Source organism: Chiloscyllium plagiosum, unplaced genomic scaffold (assembly GCF_037043375.1).
Source record: "Chiloscyllium plagiosum isolate Xiang-an unplaced genomic scaffold, Cpla_swu_hap1 HiC_scaffold_11, whole genome shotgun sequence".
NCBI lineage: Eukaryota > Metazoa > Chordata > Chondrichthyes > Orectolobiformes > Hemiscylliidae > Chiloscyllium > Chiloscyllium plagiosum.
The window spans coordinates 22,545,948-22,566,268 of NW_028270149.1; the positions used below are offsets into that span (position 1 = coordinate 22,545,948).

Here is a 20,321-nt window from a genome sequence, read left to right on the forward strand (position 1 = left end):
TGTCATTCATGCTCAGCATTCTAGCTTCTGAGTGATAAGGTTGCAAGCTCAAGTTCTACCACAGACAAGAACTGTAATCTAGTCAGATGGAGATGTTGTCACATAGGTAAGATGTTAAACTGGAACTCCATCATGCTCCTACTCCAATCAATGCATAAGATCCAAAGACAGCACAAGAAGTTGATTAGGGGCATCTTCCTGCATGTTAACATTCAATCAAAACTGACACCAAACTACTGCTATTGGTCGGTTATGTACTAAAGTTGGTTGCTGCTTTTTTAAAAAAATAGGCATTGAACTTCAACTAATGTAACCTGTTCATGTGTAATTCATTCATGGAATGTGGGCTTTGCTGGTTAGGCCAGATTTATTGCCAATCCTTAGAGCATTAAGAGTCAACCACATTGCTGAGAGTCTGGAATCATATGTAGGCCAGACCAGGTAAGGTAGCAGTTTCTGTCCCAAAAGGACATTAGTGAGCCAGAGCTTTTATGACTTATCTCTTTAAACCACCTGAACTTTGTTCTTATGGTTCACTTTTGAGTGTTCTGAACTTTGGCCCCAAACCTGGTAAGATTTCTGCCCTCTAATAGCTTCTGGTCTATCTGTTATGCAATCAACAGATGTTCATAATAATTCTCCCTGTCTGTTATTGTATCAATCTGTGGACACATTCTGCAGTTTCAGTACACGCACATGCCATTCACTGGGGAACTAACTTGCATATGCTTCAACTAAATGTATATACAATATGTATTTGAGATTAGAATAGATCTAAATAAGCCAGTGTTCCATCTGCGTGATATTAACTCATCATTCTGTTTGACATTGACCACAACTCACTAGAGATTCCGTTCATTGCTGTGAAGCTTCAATGCATTTAAATATCGAACGATGCATTTCAGTCAGTGGCACGATATCCTATTAGTGAAATATTCCTTTTGGACAATTGAACAAAACTGTTAGTGAGTCTTCTTTCTATCAACCACAGCAACAATATTTATTAATTTTTTTTTGTTTTTCCTCGCATTATTTACCCATTCCTGGGTTTTCCCTAGAAATGACATTCCCTAGAAAAACTAAGTATTGAAAAAGAGTTTCTCAAATGTTCTCTCCTTCAACTCATTATAATTCTTCAGGGTTAATCTCTCCTTACACATTTTCCTTTTAATCTGACATATTTGAAGGATTCTTTGACCATCGCACTTTGTCTTTCTAGCCATATTGTTCTCATGATTCCTCATTGTGTCCCTTGTCAATTTCATGGCATTCCTTAGTCTAACTTTATAGATCTTTCTTATTCCTCCTTAACATTTAACTGTGCTCCACACTGCCTCTTTCTCTATTATTCCTTACATTGGTCCTACTCTTTTATACCTGACCTATTTTAAGAGGGTTTTTTTTATTGCATTTTAAAAGCTAACCCTTTGAAACTGTTCCAGTTTCCTTCAACAATCTTTTCTTTCCAGCATCTCCTCTATTTTACTATTTCCATGCATTCAAACTCCTACCTTAGCTTGCTTCAATGCTCTTAAATTGGCTCTGTCTTGCCTTCAATATTCATGTCTACCTTCCATATTAGAAAGATTATCAATGAATTCAAAATTTTCCCTTACTTGTTGTTTCCCTTTTGGTCTGTGTTTGGTTAGCTGATGAGAGAAAGTGAGGACTGCAGATGCTGGAGATCAGAATCAGAAAGTGTTGTGGCAAGTCAGGCAGCATCCGAGGAGCAGGAGAGTCGATATTTCGGGCATACGCCTCTCATCAGGAATGTGCTGTCCAGTGACAAACTTTTCGACTTTGGTTAGCTGATCTCATACAAGATATTGGAATGGGTTTTTACAACTGGTAATGGTGTCCATTGTTTCGAAAGACAAAGACTCTGTCAAAAGCGCCATCTACTGGTCCAGTTGATGTATTATCTATGTGAACATCTGCACTTGAGGCAGAAGGCCTGGTTTCAAATCCCACCTGCCTCAGAGTATTGTCGTTATATGTCTGAACAGGTTGATTAAAATAGGGCTGTTGTGGTCAGGGGTAGTGTTCCTACCTCTGTTCCAGTTTCTCAAGTTTAAGTCCCACTCGCTGCAGAGGTATGTAATAACATCTCTAAACAGACTGATTAGAAGATATTCTATGCAATAATTTCTATGATGATTTAATGTCCTGGTGGTTCAGGTCTGAAAATTCTTTGTACCCCATGACAGAGCAATATGACATGGATCTAGGGGATCAGGTACATAATTCTTTAAAATTTGCTTCCTATCTAGACAGGACAGTTAAAAAGGCATTTAGCACATTTGCCTTCACTGCTCAATCTTTTGAGTATAGCAGTTAGGAGGTCATGTTGAGGTTGTACAGGACATTGGTGAGGCCTCTCTGATATTCTGTGTCCAGTTATGGTCTCCCTGTTATGGGAAATATATTATTAATCTGGAGAGGGTTCAGAAGAGATTTACCAGGATGTTGCTGAGTATGGGAAAGATTGAGTTATAAAGAAAGGTGGATAAGCTGGGACGTTTTTTCACTAGAGTGTAGGAGGCTGAGAGGTGACCTATAGAAGTTTATAAAATCTTGAGGGGTATAAATAAGGTTAATTCTCAGTGTCTTTTCTCTCGGATGGGGGAGTTCAAGACGAGAGGACACATTTTTAGGGTGAGAGGAGATTTTAAAAAGGCATATGGGAAAAACTTTAAACACCAAGGGTAATTCGCATGTGGAATGAACTTCCTGAGGAAGTGGTTGATGTGGGCACAATTATAATATTTAAAAGACATTTGGATAAGTACATGAATAGGAAGGTTTTAGAGGGATGTGAGCCAGAAGCAGGCAGGTGGGACTAGTTTAGTTTAGGATTATACACTGGTTGGACGAAAGGGGCTGTTTTCTCTATGACTCTATAATATTGAAAGGTGACATATTCAAAGTGTGGTACAGCTAACTAGAACTCGCCTGAACCCAATGTGCCGCTATTGCAATAACCTCACCCAGCTTTGGGGCCAAAGGTCAACCACTGCTGCAATAGTGGCCATCAGCTTTGGATGCTTTCTCAGTGCCAGGCAAAATTACACAGATGGCCCCAGGGCTGGCAATCGGCAGCAGCTGTCTCGAGAACCTTTTGCAAAACAAGGACCCTGTATTATTTGAACCTTCTTGGCTTTGCCTTTTTCAGGCCTGAGGGATCTGGGTACAAGGGGTGACTAAAATGGGTGGCACAGTGGTTAGCACTGCTGCCTCACAGCGCCAGGGACCCGGGTTCAGTTCCCGCCTCAGGCGACTCTGTGTGGAGTTTGTACATTCTCCCCATGTCTGCGTGGGTTTCCTCCGGGTGCTCCGGTTTCCTCCCAAAGTCTAAAAATGTGCAGGTTAGGTGAATTGGCCATGCTAAATTGCCCGTAATGTTAGGTAAGGGGCAAATGTATGGGTGGGTTGCGCTTCGGCGGGTCGGTGTGGACTTGTTGGGCCAAAGGGCCTGTTTCCACACTGTAAAGTAATCTAATCTAATCTAAAATGACTTTGGTCAACGTTCAAACAAGTGAGAAAATTGGAGGAAAGATTTACTGTGCCTCTACACTCTTTCTAATTGAGTTCTTTTCTCTTTATGCAACAGGGCTACTAGAAAACCATTTAACCAATGCAGAGCCAGAATGCTGTGACGTCAGATGGAACACCTGTGATCTATCCTGGGACAAAGGTTATAATATATCTACCAAATCCATGGACTCCATGTTGCATCATAAGTCTTCACTGCCTGTCTCAGCAGCATCGCGACTGTGCAACAGCAGACTTAAGCTGTGTGTTTTAGTATTAATTCTTCTACACACTGTGGTGACATTTACTGGTTTTCAGAACAATAGCAGAGTTGGCATGGAGACAGTGAGCGCACTGGACGACAGTTCCCCAAGCGAAGAGTAGAAAAAGATGTCTTCTTACTTTCTTTTTTTTTCAACAGTTCGTACAGGGCCATGGTACCGAGCAGCAAAGAAGCTCAAAGGGTTTTCAGAAGACCATCCAAATGAAGAGCTGGGCTGCAGGCAGCCATGAATAACGGTGTGCAGTAAGGCTAAGGAAACAATAATCTGGCCATGGCAGGTCCAGAAATGCTTATCTGCTCTGATAAGGATAGATGGTTTAAAATGTTACTCTACAGAGTCAGGCTACTGATACAACAAGGGTAAAAATAATTTGGTAAAAAGCATAGCTGTCTCTGGGACAGATACTAGAAATAGACAGTTACTGTAAATTCCATCTGTTCCACATGCAACCAGAAAGGTTTCAGATGTATAAATGCACTGAACAATCACAGGATGTTTTCTTTTGTCTTTTCAGTTTGTAGTCAAGCTAATCTCTAACACAGTAGACTTCATTGAATTCTTTGTGGTGTCTATTCCTATGAACATGACTTAGTTGTCCCAGGGACAGATAGCAATAATCCTGTGCTTGAACAAAGTACATTTGCCTGTATCAGAGAGTCGGATAGGTGTCTAAATCCCTCAATAGTTTACTTGCCCAAGCAACCCTGGTAATGTTTCTCCTCATATCAAACCAGTACTGGTCTGTCATCTTAATGTTAAACAACTAGTTAAGATTTGTTACCCATTATTGTGAGGAACACCAGCAAAAGTGACTGTGAACATCTCAGTTGCAGGATAGGTAGGCACTTGTTCTGAACAGAATGATTGGACGTTCAATGGACCAAAAAGTTAACGCACCCTCCTGCTTACCAATGTATATGCAATGTGCTTCCTCGATTCCCAGCAGGCTACTTGGCATGGTTATTGTGGCTACCTAACTCAAATATAAACCATCTGCTAGATGGTCTAGGAATGAAACAGTTAATGGTAGCCTAGGAGGCAGCTTGTAATCCTATCACTATTGATATGAGTATTATGAGAGAGAAATAGGGTTGGTAGAGGGAGAAGTTGGGAAGCTATGGTACAATGTTTTTAAAAATCAGATGTTTGGGTCCCTTTTACAGTGGCCAAAGTGGTAGATATATGTGTCCTATCTACTGCTCGTTAGAACCTAATGCTAATACGTGGATTTTTTGAGTTAGTGCAGGTTGGATACCTAGCCATTAAATGTGGAGATTTAAGATTCCTATGAGTATGTCTTACAGCATGCATCACCAGATGCATTGCATAGCAAAAAGCAACTCAGCAGCAGCCTAGTGAAACACTCAAAAACAAATAAACACTTTTATAAACAAAAATAATCATTGACAATAAGGGCAAAAACTTAAGAAGATTTTATAATAACACTTTCAGTTAACTGTCCTTTATAGTCATGTATTTGATTCTTAACCTGAGTATCCATTCTGCTGTCACCCATTACCTTTATGAAACTCTTAAATTTGAGTGCCAACATTACAGGAGTTTAAATAGATCTTTCAATTGTTAAGAGTACAGAAAAAGGCCATAGCTCTTTGTGCAGGACACCACCAAAGTTAAAAAAAAGAGTAGGAGCAAAATTATAAATGTCACTAGCCATCAGTGGATTTTGTGCTCTCGAGCTAGTACATCAGACCTATATAGTGCTGTCAGTTGACACCTGTTGATTGGCGACCGTTATAACAACCTCAGCCCAGTTTTTAGAATGTGTGGGCCTACAGCAAAAAATTGCACATCAATTGTCAATCTCACTCATCGAGCTCTCAAGGATGTTTGGTGCAGAAAATGAATTGCTACCCTGAAAATTCGACCAAGTTAAGAGTTACCTGATGTGAGGGTAGCAGACACACGCTGGATGCCAAAATAGGAAATTGCCTCCTCCCTCACCTTAGAAAGTAGAGAATTTCTTCCAGAAAAGTAGTTTATTTTCCCATCTGAGTTTGATATAATTCCCATTTAAAAGCATTCATATTAGTTACCACAACCAAGTGCAGATCAGTTACCATTGAGAATAGATTCCAAGTGAACTCTAGAATTAAATATCTTGCAATGATAGAATTATGTTATTGCATTATTTGGGAGGTGCAGATTCAATTTCCTCTTTCCTCCAATCAAAACAAAGAAAGGATCTGTCAAAACAAGTCAGTTTATATAATTGTGTTTAGGATGTAAACCATTTAATTTTCTTTTGCCATTAACACTGTAAATGGAAGCAGAGACTGGGACTATATTCTTAATAATGATCTTCTTGGGGATGGGTTGTGTTTTGTAGCTATGAGAAATATTATTGTTTCCATGGCATGGAATTAACTCATGTGCCTTGTTTTGGGAGGGCCCTTTCATGCCACTAGATTGGCACCTAAACCTAACTGGATGAGGTCAGGAGAAATACATGCACTCACGTTGGACACCATTGTGTTGTCAATTTTACTGGATTGGCATAAGGGTGGAGAAATTGGGCTTCAGTTACATAGTGAATCATTTAACATGAGAAATGCCTTATTTCACTGTTGAAGATTACTTCTATCTTTCTTATTTGGTCTCTTCTTGTCCATTTGTTTCTGGTCCTTCTGTTATTTGTTTCTCTCTCGTTTGGATCTTTCACCACATCCCTATCATCCTGAATGGTTCTCTGCCTTCTTACTTTCCTGCCCAGTTTTGAATCACTAATGAATCAGCCCATACAACCTCCCCCACCCATGTCTGTCTGTCACATATCATTGACTCCTAATGAGCTGCACCTTCTACTCTGGTTCTCCCCTCTCTTCAACGGTGAATGCCTTTTGGAAGTTCACATCTCCAACACTCTTTCCATTCTACTCAACCTGACCAGCATCATCCCTTGGGCTCTGGCAGTAGTTCAATAATCTTTCTCCCTGCCACCCCATTGATGTCTGTGAACACATAAAAATGGCTCTTGTTGTGCACAACCTTATTGTAGTTGACTGCATTGACATCTTGACTTTAACTGAAACTTGACCAATGGGAAACATCACCATGTGCTTACTAAAACAACTCCACTCTACCATCACCTGATTTACTTACTGCTATCCACAAGACCCAAACCATAATTGTGGTAGTTGAACTCTTACCATTAAATCTTATCTTGATATTGTTTTTACTCCTCCAGTATTTTGTTCTACTTAAAGCCCTTTACTTTTACAATCCTTCCCTTCTCCTTTAAAATCATCCAAACTTAACATTTGTCCATTATCTCTTCAGACCAAGGTCCTCATTGAGATATCCATCTTCCTTGACTTTCCAAGTCCCCACACTGAGCACTTAGCATTTATCCCAGCATCACTTGGCCTCTCTACTGCAATTGTCAGACAATGTTCCCTAACTTAGCCCTTCTTGTAGACTCAGCAGCCGTATAAGCCAATCCATGTTATTGCCATCATCTGTAACTTGTCATTTCTACAGCACTTCATGTTATCCAGCCAGATCAAATGATGGATGAAAACCTAAACCAGTTGTGCACTATGTAAGTACATTCATTAGCCTTGGAGGATAGCAGTCACAGGGAGAATGATGAGAGAGAATAAAACTTTGAAGGACAGGGGCGATTTTTGAAACAAATTGCTTTATGAGTTCTCTGGATAGGGTCATCGCTCACAAAGGCCAATGATTATTGCAGCTCTCCACTTGCCCCTCGGAGATGGTGGTGTGCCACCTCTTGAGCCAACATGAGTTCAGGATTGTGAAACAGTGAAGATGAAGGTAAATGGGGTAAAGAAAATTAACAGCTGAGAGAGCAATTTGAATGGGCACTGTGAATTTGAAAAGGACATTATATTTGACTTGGGAGAGAACTTTTCCAAACAAAGATTTGGAAGCAAACAGGTTAAGAGACTAGGAGACTCAGGGTGATGATGCTTCAAAGGAAGTGGCTATTCACGAGGCCTTTTGAATCGTGATTGAGGACCTATCATATCCAGCACTACGCAACAATGAAATGGCCCTAGCCATAGAGTAAAGTATAATCTATGACTGGAACAATGCTCAACTATTCATCTTCGACCTCTTTTCATTCATAAACACAGTTAATTACTCACTCTTTTGCATGCTCTAACTCCTCCCAGCTAAATGGCACTCTTGCTGCTAATATTCGTTTTTATTACAATATTTGGACGAAGGTTGAAATCCTACACTGGATTTAAAAATAAGTAAACAGACAAGATCAAAAACAGTCGTTATTTTATTAAAGTCACAGCAAATATCAAAGTTCTGCTCTCACACACACACACAGTCTTGAAATGCCTGTTTCCTCTGCACATGTGGTACAGGGGTTTCAGCACCTGATAGGAATGACTGCCTTGTGATTAATTAAGCCTCTGATTACAATCCAAAGTATTAAAAATGTCTGCACACGATCTTCTTGGTTCAGACTCCAGTTAACACACTCTACTAACAACAACCAAATGAACAGGATTAAATAAATCATTGTTCAGGATTTCTCATACTTTAAAAGCTATGCTCAGTTTTTCACTGTTTATTTACTGATTGAAGTTGAATGACTGGAATGCATTTAAACTTTGAAACTTAATGGGAGACTTTTTATAGGCTTTGTCAAGTCTTCCTCCACACTGTCTGATAACTTTACACAAAGTGAATGAATACCTCTCTGGAGAGATAAACACCACTGAGAAAAAGGAGATGGTTGGTCATCAGGATCCTGCTAGGGATGCTGCTTATGCAGCGGTAGGAAGGGGTGAAAGAGCAGAGGCTTTGAGTAGCATCATCAACTACTGGAAGAAAGTGAGGCAGGAGGGTGAAGAGGATCCTAGATTTATAGTGACAGACTGCATGCTGCACAATCCAGTAATGATAACAAATCAGCCATTATTGTCACCAACAACAAAACTGAAGCGGTTCATGTCCATATGCATCAGGACCTGGACAATATTCCTGTTTGGCCTAATAAGTTACAAGTTGCATTTGCACTCCACAATTGCCAAACAATGGACATCTTTCACTACAAAGAATGTAATCATCACTCTTTGACATTCAATGGCATTACTATTCATGAATACTCTGCCATCAACATCTGGGGTGAGGGCAGTAGTGGTTACCATAAGCCAGAACCTTCAGTGGACCGGCCATATAAATACATTAGTTACAAAAGCAGGTCAGAGGCGGGGGAGTTCTTTGGCAAGTAACTCACTTCCTAACTCCTTAAAGTCAATTCACCATTTACAAGACACAAGTCAGGAATGTAATGGAACACTCCTCACTTACTTGGTTGAGAGTGGCTCATACAATATAAAACACAGACTAGTTGATCAGCATCCCATCCCCCTTTGTAAAAATATAGTCCCTTCATAACTGAAGCACAGTGCGTACCTGACACAGGACACACTGTAAAAATTCACCAAGGCTCCTTCCAGACTGCATTCCAAACTCAAGATATCTACCACCCAGGAGAAGGGTAGCAGGTACATGGAAGCTCCAGAACCCTTCAAGCCAAATGCCATCCTAACTTACAAAGATATCGCTGTTCTTTCATTGTACTGGGTCAAAAATGTGGAACACCCTCCTTAAGAGCACAGTAGGTATATCTGCGCCAGATCAGCTATAACTAGAAGCTCACCATCACCATGGTAAGGGCAGTAAGATGTGACAATAAATCCTGACCTTGCCAGTGCCATCCACACCTCATGACTGCATTTCACTTGTAGGAAGCATAAATGAGCCATGTTACAAACTTAACTGATTACTTTAAATTGGTCATAGTGTAGCAATTAGCACATTCAGTTATTCAGCAAGTGCTGCCCAATCACTTGGTGTATTATTTGAGTTTGGCCAGCGGGGGTTGTTTGAGTGCAGTCTGTTGCTAACAACTGGAGAAACATCAATCGATCAGCGAGTTAATGAGACCTGCAATCTATGCATCTGACATCATACTGGCATTGAGTTCAGAAATGAGATATTTCAACTGTGAGGGAGGCTGTGAAGCTCCTTTATGCTCACTAGAAGTGGCATGCATTCACAGACAGAGAAAACAAATGGAATATGTCTCAGCCTATTCCTTTACTGAAATAGCCAGGAGTAGGAGGAGCCTAATGTTTCCCATTGCTTTATTAATGCATTGCCTTGATCAATCAGAGTTGACCTGGCAAACTACCAGCACCCCTTTCTCCACAGTACAAATTGCTGTGATGATTTGAAATTTGTTCATTCTTGCGTTTGTCCTGATGAGTGCAAGACAAAAGGCTTCGGCAACACGTCTCTCTTTTCAGCAATCTTCAAAGAAATAAATAAAAGCTGTGAGACATGTTTGAGGTGTGTAAGATGTGTGAGTATCAGTGTGCAGTTGAGTGATGTTTTAGGGTTCTGACATTGGTGCTACAGTTACTGAGAAGTGTGATTAGCATCATAGCTTGACTACTCATGTCAAACCATTGCACTTTTCACAGCTCTGGATGCCCTCCTTAATTGTCTTCCCACACCTATACAATATAAGCTGCTTTATTCATGCCAGCCACAACTCATTCATCACCTTGCCCCTCATCTTCCTGAGTAAAAGATGTGTTATCTTCACTATACCTACTCCATCATGACCTCTAATGCCGTGTCTGAGAATCTACGAATCCTCTGTCTCAGGCCCTGAGGTATCCTGAAATAAGTCAGCCAACACACTCCACAACTTTGCAGTAAGTGTGAGGATGTGGAAGGCTATACAAATCACACCAGGAAAATTGACAATGGCCAATGCTTGAGTGGTAAATATGTGAGTGTGTTGCCCCCGAGTATGGTTAAATCATAACATCTGGCTATTAGACACCAATTTGCAGGCCAGAATCAGATATTTTAGCAGGAAAAGCTCTCACTTATCAGAGGTTGTACAAACTTGGATAGTTTTCACGATAGTGTTGGAAGCTGAGGGGCAACCTAATAGGAATATATAACATTACGAGAGGCATAGATAGGGTGGATAGTCGGACTCTTTTTCCCACGGTGGAAATGCTAAATACTAGGGGGCGTATGTTTAAGGTGAGAGGGCGAGAGTTTGAAGGAGATGTGTGAGGCAAGTATTTGCACAGAGGCTGGTCGATCCCTGGAATGCACTGCAGGGGAATTGATAGAAGCAAATGCAACAGCATTGTTTAAAAGGCATGAGGACAGACATGTGAACAGGCAAGGAATAGAGGTATGTAGACCATGTGCAGGCAAATGGGATTAGTTTATACTGGCATCATGGTCAGAACAGACAAAATAGGCCGAAGGGTCTGTTCCTGTACTATACTGTTCAATGTTATATGTTCTGTCACCTGTTATTCAAAATAATGATCCAGTGTTTCTAAACTGTGCTAAATCTCAGACTTGCTAAATCCATAAGCCTTTACCCACTTTTAATGCTAGTTCCTGCCAAGATTCTTCTCCAAGTCTGCTAAATATTATAATCTCACAGTTATACAAAACATGGTGGTGTTTGAGTTATTGAGGTACTCAAGTGGACTGGGTTTCCAACTGGGGCTAATAAAACAACTTTAAATGAACACAACCTTCATACAGAAGCCAAAATGCAGTCTTTCAGTTTAGGATTTGTAGCATACAGGAATAAGCATTAACTGTGTAAAATAGTTTCCTTTACTGTTTCTCATCTCTGACATTCCTTTGTTTAGTCCGACACTTGCCGATCGAAAAATCTCCAGAAATTGTTTATTTTCATGCTCCACACGCACCAACCGCACCACTGCCATCACCATCTTCAGATTACCCCTAAACTCTGTCTGTCCTTTGCTCATTCTTCTTGGATGCAGTTTGCTCCTTAGCAATCTCATCCACAAATATGGGCTCTCCTTACACCCCATCTTGACTTCGAATTCCTGCTGTCTTGACTCCTTCCCAGAACCTCAACATAATCAACGGATTGAACAACACATTACAGGCAACAGTTTGCTCCAGCTAAACATTAGGAAGAAAGCCATTGTGTTCAACCCCACATCCTCCTCGCCATAATCTCATAACTTTCCCACTGATTCCATCCCACTGCTGCCAATGGAAATAAACTGTTCATAACCTCTGTACCCTCATTTCTGAGCTACATTCTTGACCACGCGGTCAGAAAGAGGCAGACAGGTTTTCTCATCAACTAGGAGGTCAAAGGTTTAAGGATATGCCAGTAAACTGAGGTTAAAGCAACAATTAGATCATGATATAAAATGGCAGACCAGGCTCGATGGACCAAATAGCTCATTCTTCCCTTCTCTTTATTCTGATCTTGCCGATTAGGACTTGCATATAACATCAATTTCCACCTCAATATGAGCTCACTTGTTGCATCAAGTCTTTGTGAACTCCACATGTGATTATTCAGCACTCTTTTCTATTCCACGCCATCTTCCCTCTGTACCATATCCAAGCTTACAGTGGTTTTGTCATCCTGTACTAAGTCCTGTTCACCTATTAACCTTCACATCATTGTCCGATTGTGGCTTTTGATCTTCTAACATTTCAGAATTAAAGTTCACATGTTCACATCTAAATCCATTCATGGCCTCACTCCTCACTATCTCTGTGAACTCTATGAGGCCTAAAGTCTCAACCTCTCCAGAAACTCCTGACCTACACCAGACCTCTCTGACCCTCATAACTCTGCCTTTTTATATACTCAGGTCCCTCCAGAACACAATGCAGGGCCATGTTTCCTCACTCCTGGAAGCCTCTGCTTCCTTCTGGATCTTTAACTCTGTCCTTAAGATTGATTTCTCAATCTCATTTTCTTGTCACCCCTCCTCAATATCTCCTTCACTATTGTGCATTCTTTTTCACTCTTTCTGCTCCAGTGAACTGTCCTGCTGTATTAAAAGCACTCCTTATATGCAGGTTGTTTTCGTACGTAAAACTATTGTCACAAGTTGTTACCAAGGGTGCTTCACTATTTAAAGGAATAACATATTCACTACCTGATTATAACCTTCCTTCAGTTCTGTCAGCTTCCTTCAGTTCTGTCAATTCTCTTTTCTACCACTAGGGAGAACAATTTTTAGTCTGTCGGCATTTTTATGTCAATATTATCGCTGACCTTCAAATAATTCTCTCATTTTGCAGAGTTTATACAGTAGCACATTTGGATACATTGACCAGTTTTAATTACAAATCTCTGACCCAGTTAAGGAAATTTAATGAAGTATTAGCTTGATCAGCACCTTTTCATCTCTGAGACCCTTGGATTGAATCCAGTTCATAAATACAAGCATACAAATTAGGAACCCCTTGAACCTGCTTGTCAATCAATGAGGTTATGGCTGATCTATTTCTGTTCCGAATTCCACATTCCTAAATTTCCCATTCACACCCCCCCCCCCCCCCCCAACCCCACTCCCTCGCCAATAGCTTTTCATTCCTTTGCCTGACAATATTCTACCTAATCTTGCCTTAAAAATATTCATGACTTCACCGCTTTCTGAGCCTGAGAGTTCCAGAGAAGCATTTTCTTGTTACCCCTGTCTTTAGAAGCCCTAGTTTTAATGCAGATCTTCCTCATTCTGAATTTCCCTCACCGAATCCTCTCAACATTCCAGTTCTCGAGACAATTCAGGATCTTATTCATTTCAACCAAGTCCCCCCTCATTCTTCCACACTCCAGTGGAACAAATCCAGCCTGGCCAATATATCATCATATGACAACCTGCTCATTCCAGATATCAATCTGGTCAACATTCCCTGAACACACAATGACATCCTTCCTTAAATAAGCGGTGCAGTCAAAGCATAGCATCCTTAACTTTATATTCAATTCTTCTCATCACAAAAGATTTTCAGCACGTCCATTGTCCCTGTTTGCTGGCTTCAAGGATCCTCAGTTTGAATAATCCTCCTGCAATTCTTAGTGTTGTAAGGTCATTTCACTTCTGGTTCCTTATGGACTGGTGAAAGCAAATGGTAATAATTTGAGTCTAAGTTATCCATCCCATTTATAAAGACCAAAAATGATGTATAGAAAAATTAAAAGATTTGTACTGATGCTCTGCCAGTATTGGAGTTGATGTGCATCTCTGGGGCTAAGTGAAGGAAATTTTCCCTTGCATCTGGTCATGCTGTTCCTTGCTTCAAATGCTTAACAACGTTGGAAGCAAAAGCAGAAGTATTCCTTTCGTCAGGCAATGCTTGTGCACTGATGAGCTCGAAAATAAATTACCCAAAGACAAACTAATGAATGTGCAATGAGGGACATAAAGGGCATTTTTTATGCAGGAATTGCCAAATATATCGAAGCAGTGAATGAAAATGGACAATGTACAACTTTTATTCTGACAGATCTCCCCTAGTTTACCTTATCCCCGAGAACTAATCACCAAAATAAATTCAAAAATAGTAATTAATGTGCACCACCTCAACCCTTCCACACCCCCACCCCAAGCAATTCATGGGAAAATTCCATGCACACATCAACTTGTAATAGTATCCTATTACTATTTGATAGCAATCTATAGATGGGTGTATGTAGAGAAGTATCTGCAGACAATGATGCTTTGACATTTTAAATCTGAATCCTTTTTATGTATTTTCCATGACTTGAAGTTAGGGATAAGCAGTCGATGATCTCCACGCCTCACCACACAAGATAATTCTTCTTAGGTTCTTTTCTACCTCCCCATTTGAAGCTTCATTCCATTATAAGTGCAGTCAGAAGTTCATTGTTTTAAAGAAAAATCAAAGAAGATATTTTCGAAATGTAGCACTTTATTTTTCTTTCTGTCCTTGACAGCTGGGAGATTGTTGTAGGAAGGAGGGAGGGAGGGAACAAGCAGAAGGAGGAGGGGGAGTGCACAATGTTGGCACTGCGGGTACATGCCCTGCCCAGAGTGGAGCTGAGCGAAAGGGACCAGGAAGATCCCAGACGCAATCCCCATCCTGTTGGGAGTGGTAGATGTATCGACCCAGGGAGCTTACCAATGTGATTTATTCCTCAGTGTGTGATTTCAAATCCATGGTTTTGTGATTTCATTACTGTAAAAGATTGTTTCTGGGATAGAGATGGAATGGTCCTTTAAGGAGTGCGTTCGCAGTTCTGCACCATGTCCAGATATACACAATAAGAATTTCTATTTTCTTCGGAGTGTACCATAAATAAAGGCATGTTCAACATGGTCTAAGTGTTGCTCTCCTTTTTCTCCTGCTGGGATATCATTTTAACCCCAAAGCCAATGTCAATGATGTTTGTTATTGGAAAGGCAGTAAAGTCCTTTCATTCTTTAATGGTCAATAGACTCAGATTTCTCTGGTCAGAATAAATAACAGATACAATGTGAAAGGGAGCAATGCAAAGCTGGAAGAAAACCCTGACAATTCCCAATATGTACCTCAGTTAATTAATGTCAGCAGGCTGAGGCAGAGGTGCAATAATTTTGTCAAAGGTCCCTGGGCTAAGAAAAGAAGCATTTTTTTTATTTCTGATTGCTACATTGTGACTTCTGCTGGAAATCATGTGTTCGTTACAGAGAGTGCCTGTGACATCCAGCCACCACCCTTTCACTAGCCTGCCAGCACTTACTGTGATGAATGGTTATCTGTGTAAAGGGCCTAGAGGGCTGCCAATAGCAATGGAACTATACCTCACATCCATTAATGCCTTCAGGAAAACAGAAAGTTAACGGAAGAGAAAAGAAGCAGGTCAAGATGCCATTCTTGCTGTTTTCCCACCCCATGAAAGTTAAGTGACTGGTGGGTTTGGCAACATCGCAAAGTCAGCTGGAGTGAACCCAATGCTGTCATTTTGCCCAATGGTTTATTCATATAAGACTGTAGAAATCTTCATAATTGGGAGAAACAAGCCATCAAACTGGAACGCAAAGTTCAGAAAAGGTAATTTTTCTTTTCGTTGCAAACTCAAACTGCTGTGTTCTTTTTACTTATCCACTTAAAGCGTAGTTAATGTCAGAAAACATCTGGCAAAAGTACTCAGGGATGGTATTTGTTCAGGACTGTAGTTTAAGAGTATTCTGAACCTTTAATCATTTAAAGATTGGCAACAGCGATAAGATTGTTGTGAGCTTTTCTTTCCATTCAAGGACCTCTCTCTCCCCACCCCACTCTGGCCTATCACCCTCACCTTGACCTCCTTCCACCTATCGCATTTCCAACGCCCCTCCCCCAAGTCCCTCCTCCCCACCTTTTATCTTAGCCTGCTGGACACACTTTCCTCATTCCTGAAGAAGGGCTTATGCCCAAAACGTCGATTCTCCTGTTCCTTGAATGCTGCCTGACCTGCTGCGCTTTTCCAGCAACACATTTTCAGCTCTGATCTCCAGCATCTGCAGCCCTCACTTTCTCCTCTTTCCATTCAAGGAGTTGAAGGAAAAGATGAGACAGGGTTTAAGAGACTTGTCTCTTTGTTCCCACATCATTTGCTGTGGACACCTCTCAGGATTTGGCCTTGACCCTTTGCTATTTCTCATTGACATACTGCTTTTGGGTATGTTATCCAAATGCACAGTGTCAGTTTCCACACATACATTGATAATGTTCAACTCTACCACATCACCATCTTAAAACTACTCTGTGAACTCCGACATTAAATATAGCACCAAGGTTGCAAAGTATCTAGAACGCAATTAATGGCTATCAGACTGAAGACTGTGACTTTGTTCTTCCCAATATTTTATTTTAGAACATTTCTATTGTCCAATACAGGATATATATGGGTGGCACAGTGGCACAGTGGTTAGCACTACAGCCTCACAGTGCCAGAGACCCGGGTTCATATTCCTGCCTCAGGCAACTGTCTGTGTGGAGTTTGCACATTCACCCCGTGTCTGCATGGGTTTCCTCCAGGTGCTCCGGTTTCCTCCCACAGTCAAAAAATGTGCAGGTTAGGTGAATTGGACATGCTAAATTGCCCGTAGTATTAGATGTAAGGGAATGGGTCTGGGTGGGTTATCATTTGGAGGATCAGTGTGGATTTGTTGGGCCAAATGGCCTGTTTCCACACTGTAGGGAATCTAATCATAATTTACAGAAGAAAAACAAAATGAAAAACTTGAAAGAAAGAGTTCAGGGACAAAGTAATATTGCCAATGTTATTAGAGAAGAAGAAAGGATAATTGAGGAAAATAGAAGCATAATTTGAGATGAGGAAGAAGAAATGAGAAAAAGATAAATATGAAGATACGGTGCTACAAATAACATCTGTTTCAATCATTGATTTACATCAGATGCTCATGGCCAAATTGGGTAGATTTCCAACATTACAACAGTGGCTTCACCTCAAAAAGTAATTAATGGACAGTAAAAAGTTCCTGAGGTTATAAGAAGTGCTACACAAATGTCAGCATTCTTTTCTGGTGAATGCTAATTTAAGCTTGGATACAATTTTTTTCAGATTGTGTTGAGAACTAACATGAACTTTAGTCTTGTCTTTCTTAATGACAACAAAGTTTTGAAAACAGCTCCAGCTTGTGACCATTAAGCTTTATGTCGAACTAAATGTTTCTTCATCGTTTGACGCTCTAGAAATATAAGAGAAAAATTTCCATTAGTGAATGTACAATCCAGTACCAAATTGTGCATGGATTTGAGATTAAAAGAAGAAATCTCCAGATTAATCCTTTTCACTACATCTGTTGGTTTGCATGTCTCTTTGGAAGAATCCTCTTATTTGAATTTAGATTAATTATTGGTGATCCATAAGATCATCATGGGAGATTGGACAGGGTATGCAGTCATGTTGTGAGTTGCTCTGCATAACTCTTTTCAAGGTGTTAAAGTCTTTCATCCATTATAGTTTTTTTGAAGAAGTAGTCTTGGGATGGCAAAGGCAGGATTTATTGCACATCCCTAATTGCCCTTGATTAGGAGATAGTGACATGAGTGGATTACTACACAATTTCACATTGAGTCATAGAGCATGGAAACACAACCTTCGGTCCAACTTGTCCATGCTAACCAGATATCCTAAATTAATCTAGTCCCATTTGCCAGCATTTGGCCCATATCCCTCTAAAACCTTCCTATTGAAATACCCATCCAGATGCCTTTTAAATGCTGTAATTGTGCCAGCCTCCTCCACATCCTCTGGCAGCTCATTCCATACACACACCACCCTCTATGTGAAAAAAGTTGCCCCTTACGTCCCTTTTAAATCTTTCCTTTCTCATCTTAAACTTATGCCCTCTAGTTTTTTACTTCACTACTCGAGAGAAAAGCATGGTAACTAAAAGGCAATCACATTGCTATGGATCTGGAGTCATTTGGAGGCCACATCGGGTTAGAATGACAGATAGATTTTTAACATAATTCTCATAGTTTCATTGTCATTATTTCAGTGACATTTTATTTCACATTTATTTGTTACTTGCATTTCCAAATCATGCATTTAAATGAGGAGGCAATAGACTAGTGGCATTATTGCTGAACTATTAATCCAGAGTCTCAGGTCATGCTCTGGAATCCTCAATTCAAATCCCACCATGGCGGCTAGTGGATTTTGAATTGATTAAAATCCGATTTAAGAGTGTAATGATGACCATGAAGCCATTGTTTATTCTCAGGCAAAATACCCATCTGGTTAATTTATGCCCTTTAAGGAAGGAAACTGCCAACTTTAGCTAATCTGACTGACATGTGACTCCAGACCCACAGCAATATGATTGACACTTAATTCATCAGTGGGCATTTAGGAATGGGCCTCACCAGAGATGCTATCATACTGTGAATGAATAAAAAAAAATCCCCAAGCTGCAATTTGAACTGTCTCTGGAGCATTCATCCAGCCCTATGACTTTAAGTTAACAACGTCACTGTGCTACAGTTCCCATTTGGGTACTCTTGCTATAGAGGGAAGGTGTGTCAGACTGATTTCTGAGATGGTAGGATTAATGTATGCAAAGAGGTTGAATTGGTTTGGACTATATTTGCTGAAGTTCAGAGGATTGTGGGGAGATCTCATAGAAACCTATAAAATTCCAACAGGACTAGAGAGAGTAAATGCAGAAAGGATGTTCCCGATGACAGGGCAGTTCATACACAGGGGTCACAATCCAAGAACATGGGTTAAACCATTTGGTACTGAGATGAGAACAAATGTTTTCATACAGAGAATGGTAAGTCTGTGAAATTCACTATCACAGAAGACAGCCAAGATTAAAACATTGCTTTTTTTCAAGGAGGAGTTGTCTATAGAGCATGTGGAACTAAACTGATTAAAGGATTTGGAGCAAAAGCAGGACAACTTGGCTGATCAGCCACAATCTTAATGAATAGAAAATCAGGCTGGAAGGACCAAATGACCTACTTCTGCTCCTATTTTCAATATTTCTACATTGAACTGACATTTGCTGGAAGTGATTAACATGAGGATGGTGGTGCAATCCCATGTTAAGATGCTTCAGCCTTTGTGCCTGTCTCGAGTAGATTGCAGGGAGAAAGTGAGGACTGCAGATGCTGGAGATCAGATCTTAAAAATGTGTTGCTGGAAAAGCACAGCACGTCAGGCAGCATCAAAGGAACAGGAGAAACTGAAGAAGGGCTTATGACCGAAATGTCGATTCTCCTGTTCCTTTGAGTAGATTGCAGAAAAGCGAGAGGTTTCTTCTGCACCTCCTACTTGAGGAACCTTATATTATAGTTAGGAGGAAAACAGCAATGTAATTCAATAAGCAATGCAAATACTGTTGTTCATTCCACACAATCTATAAAAATACTAGTTCTGGGTAATCCAAGATGGAGGACAGGAAAAAGTCTGTGTCTGTAAGAGCTGCTCCTTTTTTGAGGTGTTTTATGTGTTGGAAGTGATTTCCTTGAATTCCAGGAACAGCAATTGCTGTTTCACATGCTGCTGCATTGTTTTGGAACTTTGGGAAAAATAGAGCAAAACTGGCACTTTTAAAAGGAGGAAGACAGACAAAAGTCATCAATCATGTGGTCAGTGAGGGAGAGAGAGAAAGAAACCTGCACTGCTCACTGACACAATGAATCTGCTCATTTACTGTGTTTGCTGTTTGAGTTCATGTATCTTTGGACATCAGAGTGCATCTAGGAAAAATTAACAAACAGCAAAATTCACAGCTGATGTTGGAGGAACCAGTGTGGGTGGGCTCACAGCACAGGAACAGATAAGTACATAGCTTTTACATGTAACCTTGCTGTGAGTGTACAGTAATGAGTAGTGTGGGTTTTTTCTTGATTTTATGTTTTATTGAGTTCTGTCTCTTGACTAAATTTTAAAAAGTTAGCCTGAAGCACTGTATTTTTTAGGGCAATAAGACGGTGCTATTTTCTGGGTCTGTCAATTGTGAAGGAGCAAAGATGGCCTTTAGTAGACTGATGTGTTCTTCCTGTCGGATGTGGAAATTTATGGAGAGTTTCCATGTTACTGATGATTATGTCTGCAGGAAGTATCTTTAGTTGCAAATCTTACCGGATCGCATGGATCAGTTACAATGGCAGTTAGAGGCAATGAGGAATTCACAAAAGCTAGCGGGTGTG

The 20,321-nt window shown here is 40.4% G+C and overlaps 1 protein-coding gene across 2 annotated transcripts in view; it reads left to right on the forward strand.

Moving 5' to 3' along the window:
* The window catches only part of LOC122557385 (NALCN channel auxiliary factor 2), a 458,304-nt gene extending 443,869 nt beyond the window's left edge, over positions 1 to 14,435 (forward strand). For both annotated transcript variants that reach the window (XM_043705041.2, XM_043705042.2), the window contains exon 4: positions 3,611 to 14,435. In XM_043705041.2, the coding sequence (XP_043560976.1) occupies positions 3,611 to 3,915 (305 nt within the window). In that variant the 3' untranslated portion in view covers positions 3,916 to 14,435. The remainder of the gene's footprint in view (positions 1 to 3,610) is intronic.
* Positions 14,436 to 20,321: the final 5,886 nt, after the last annotated feature.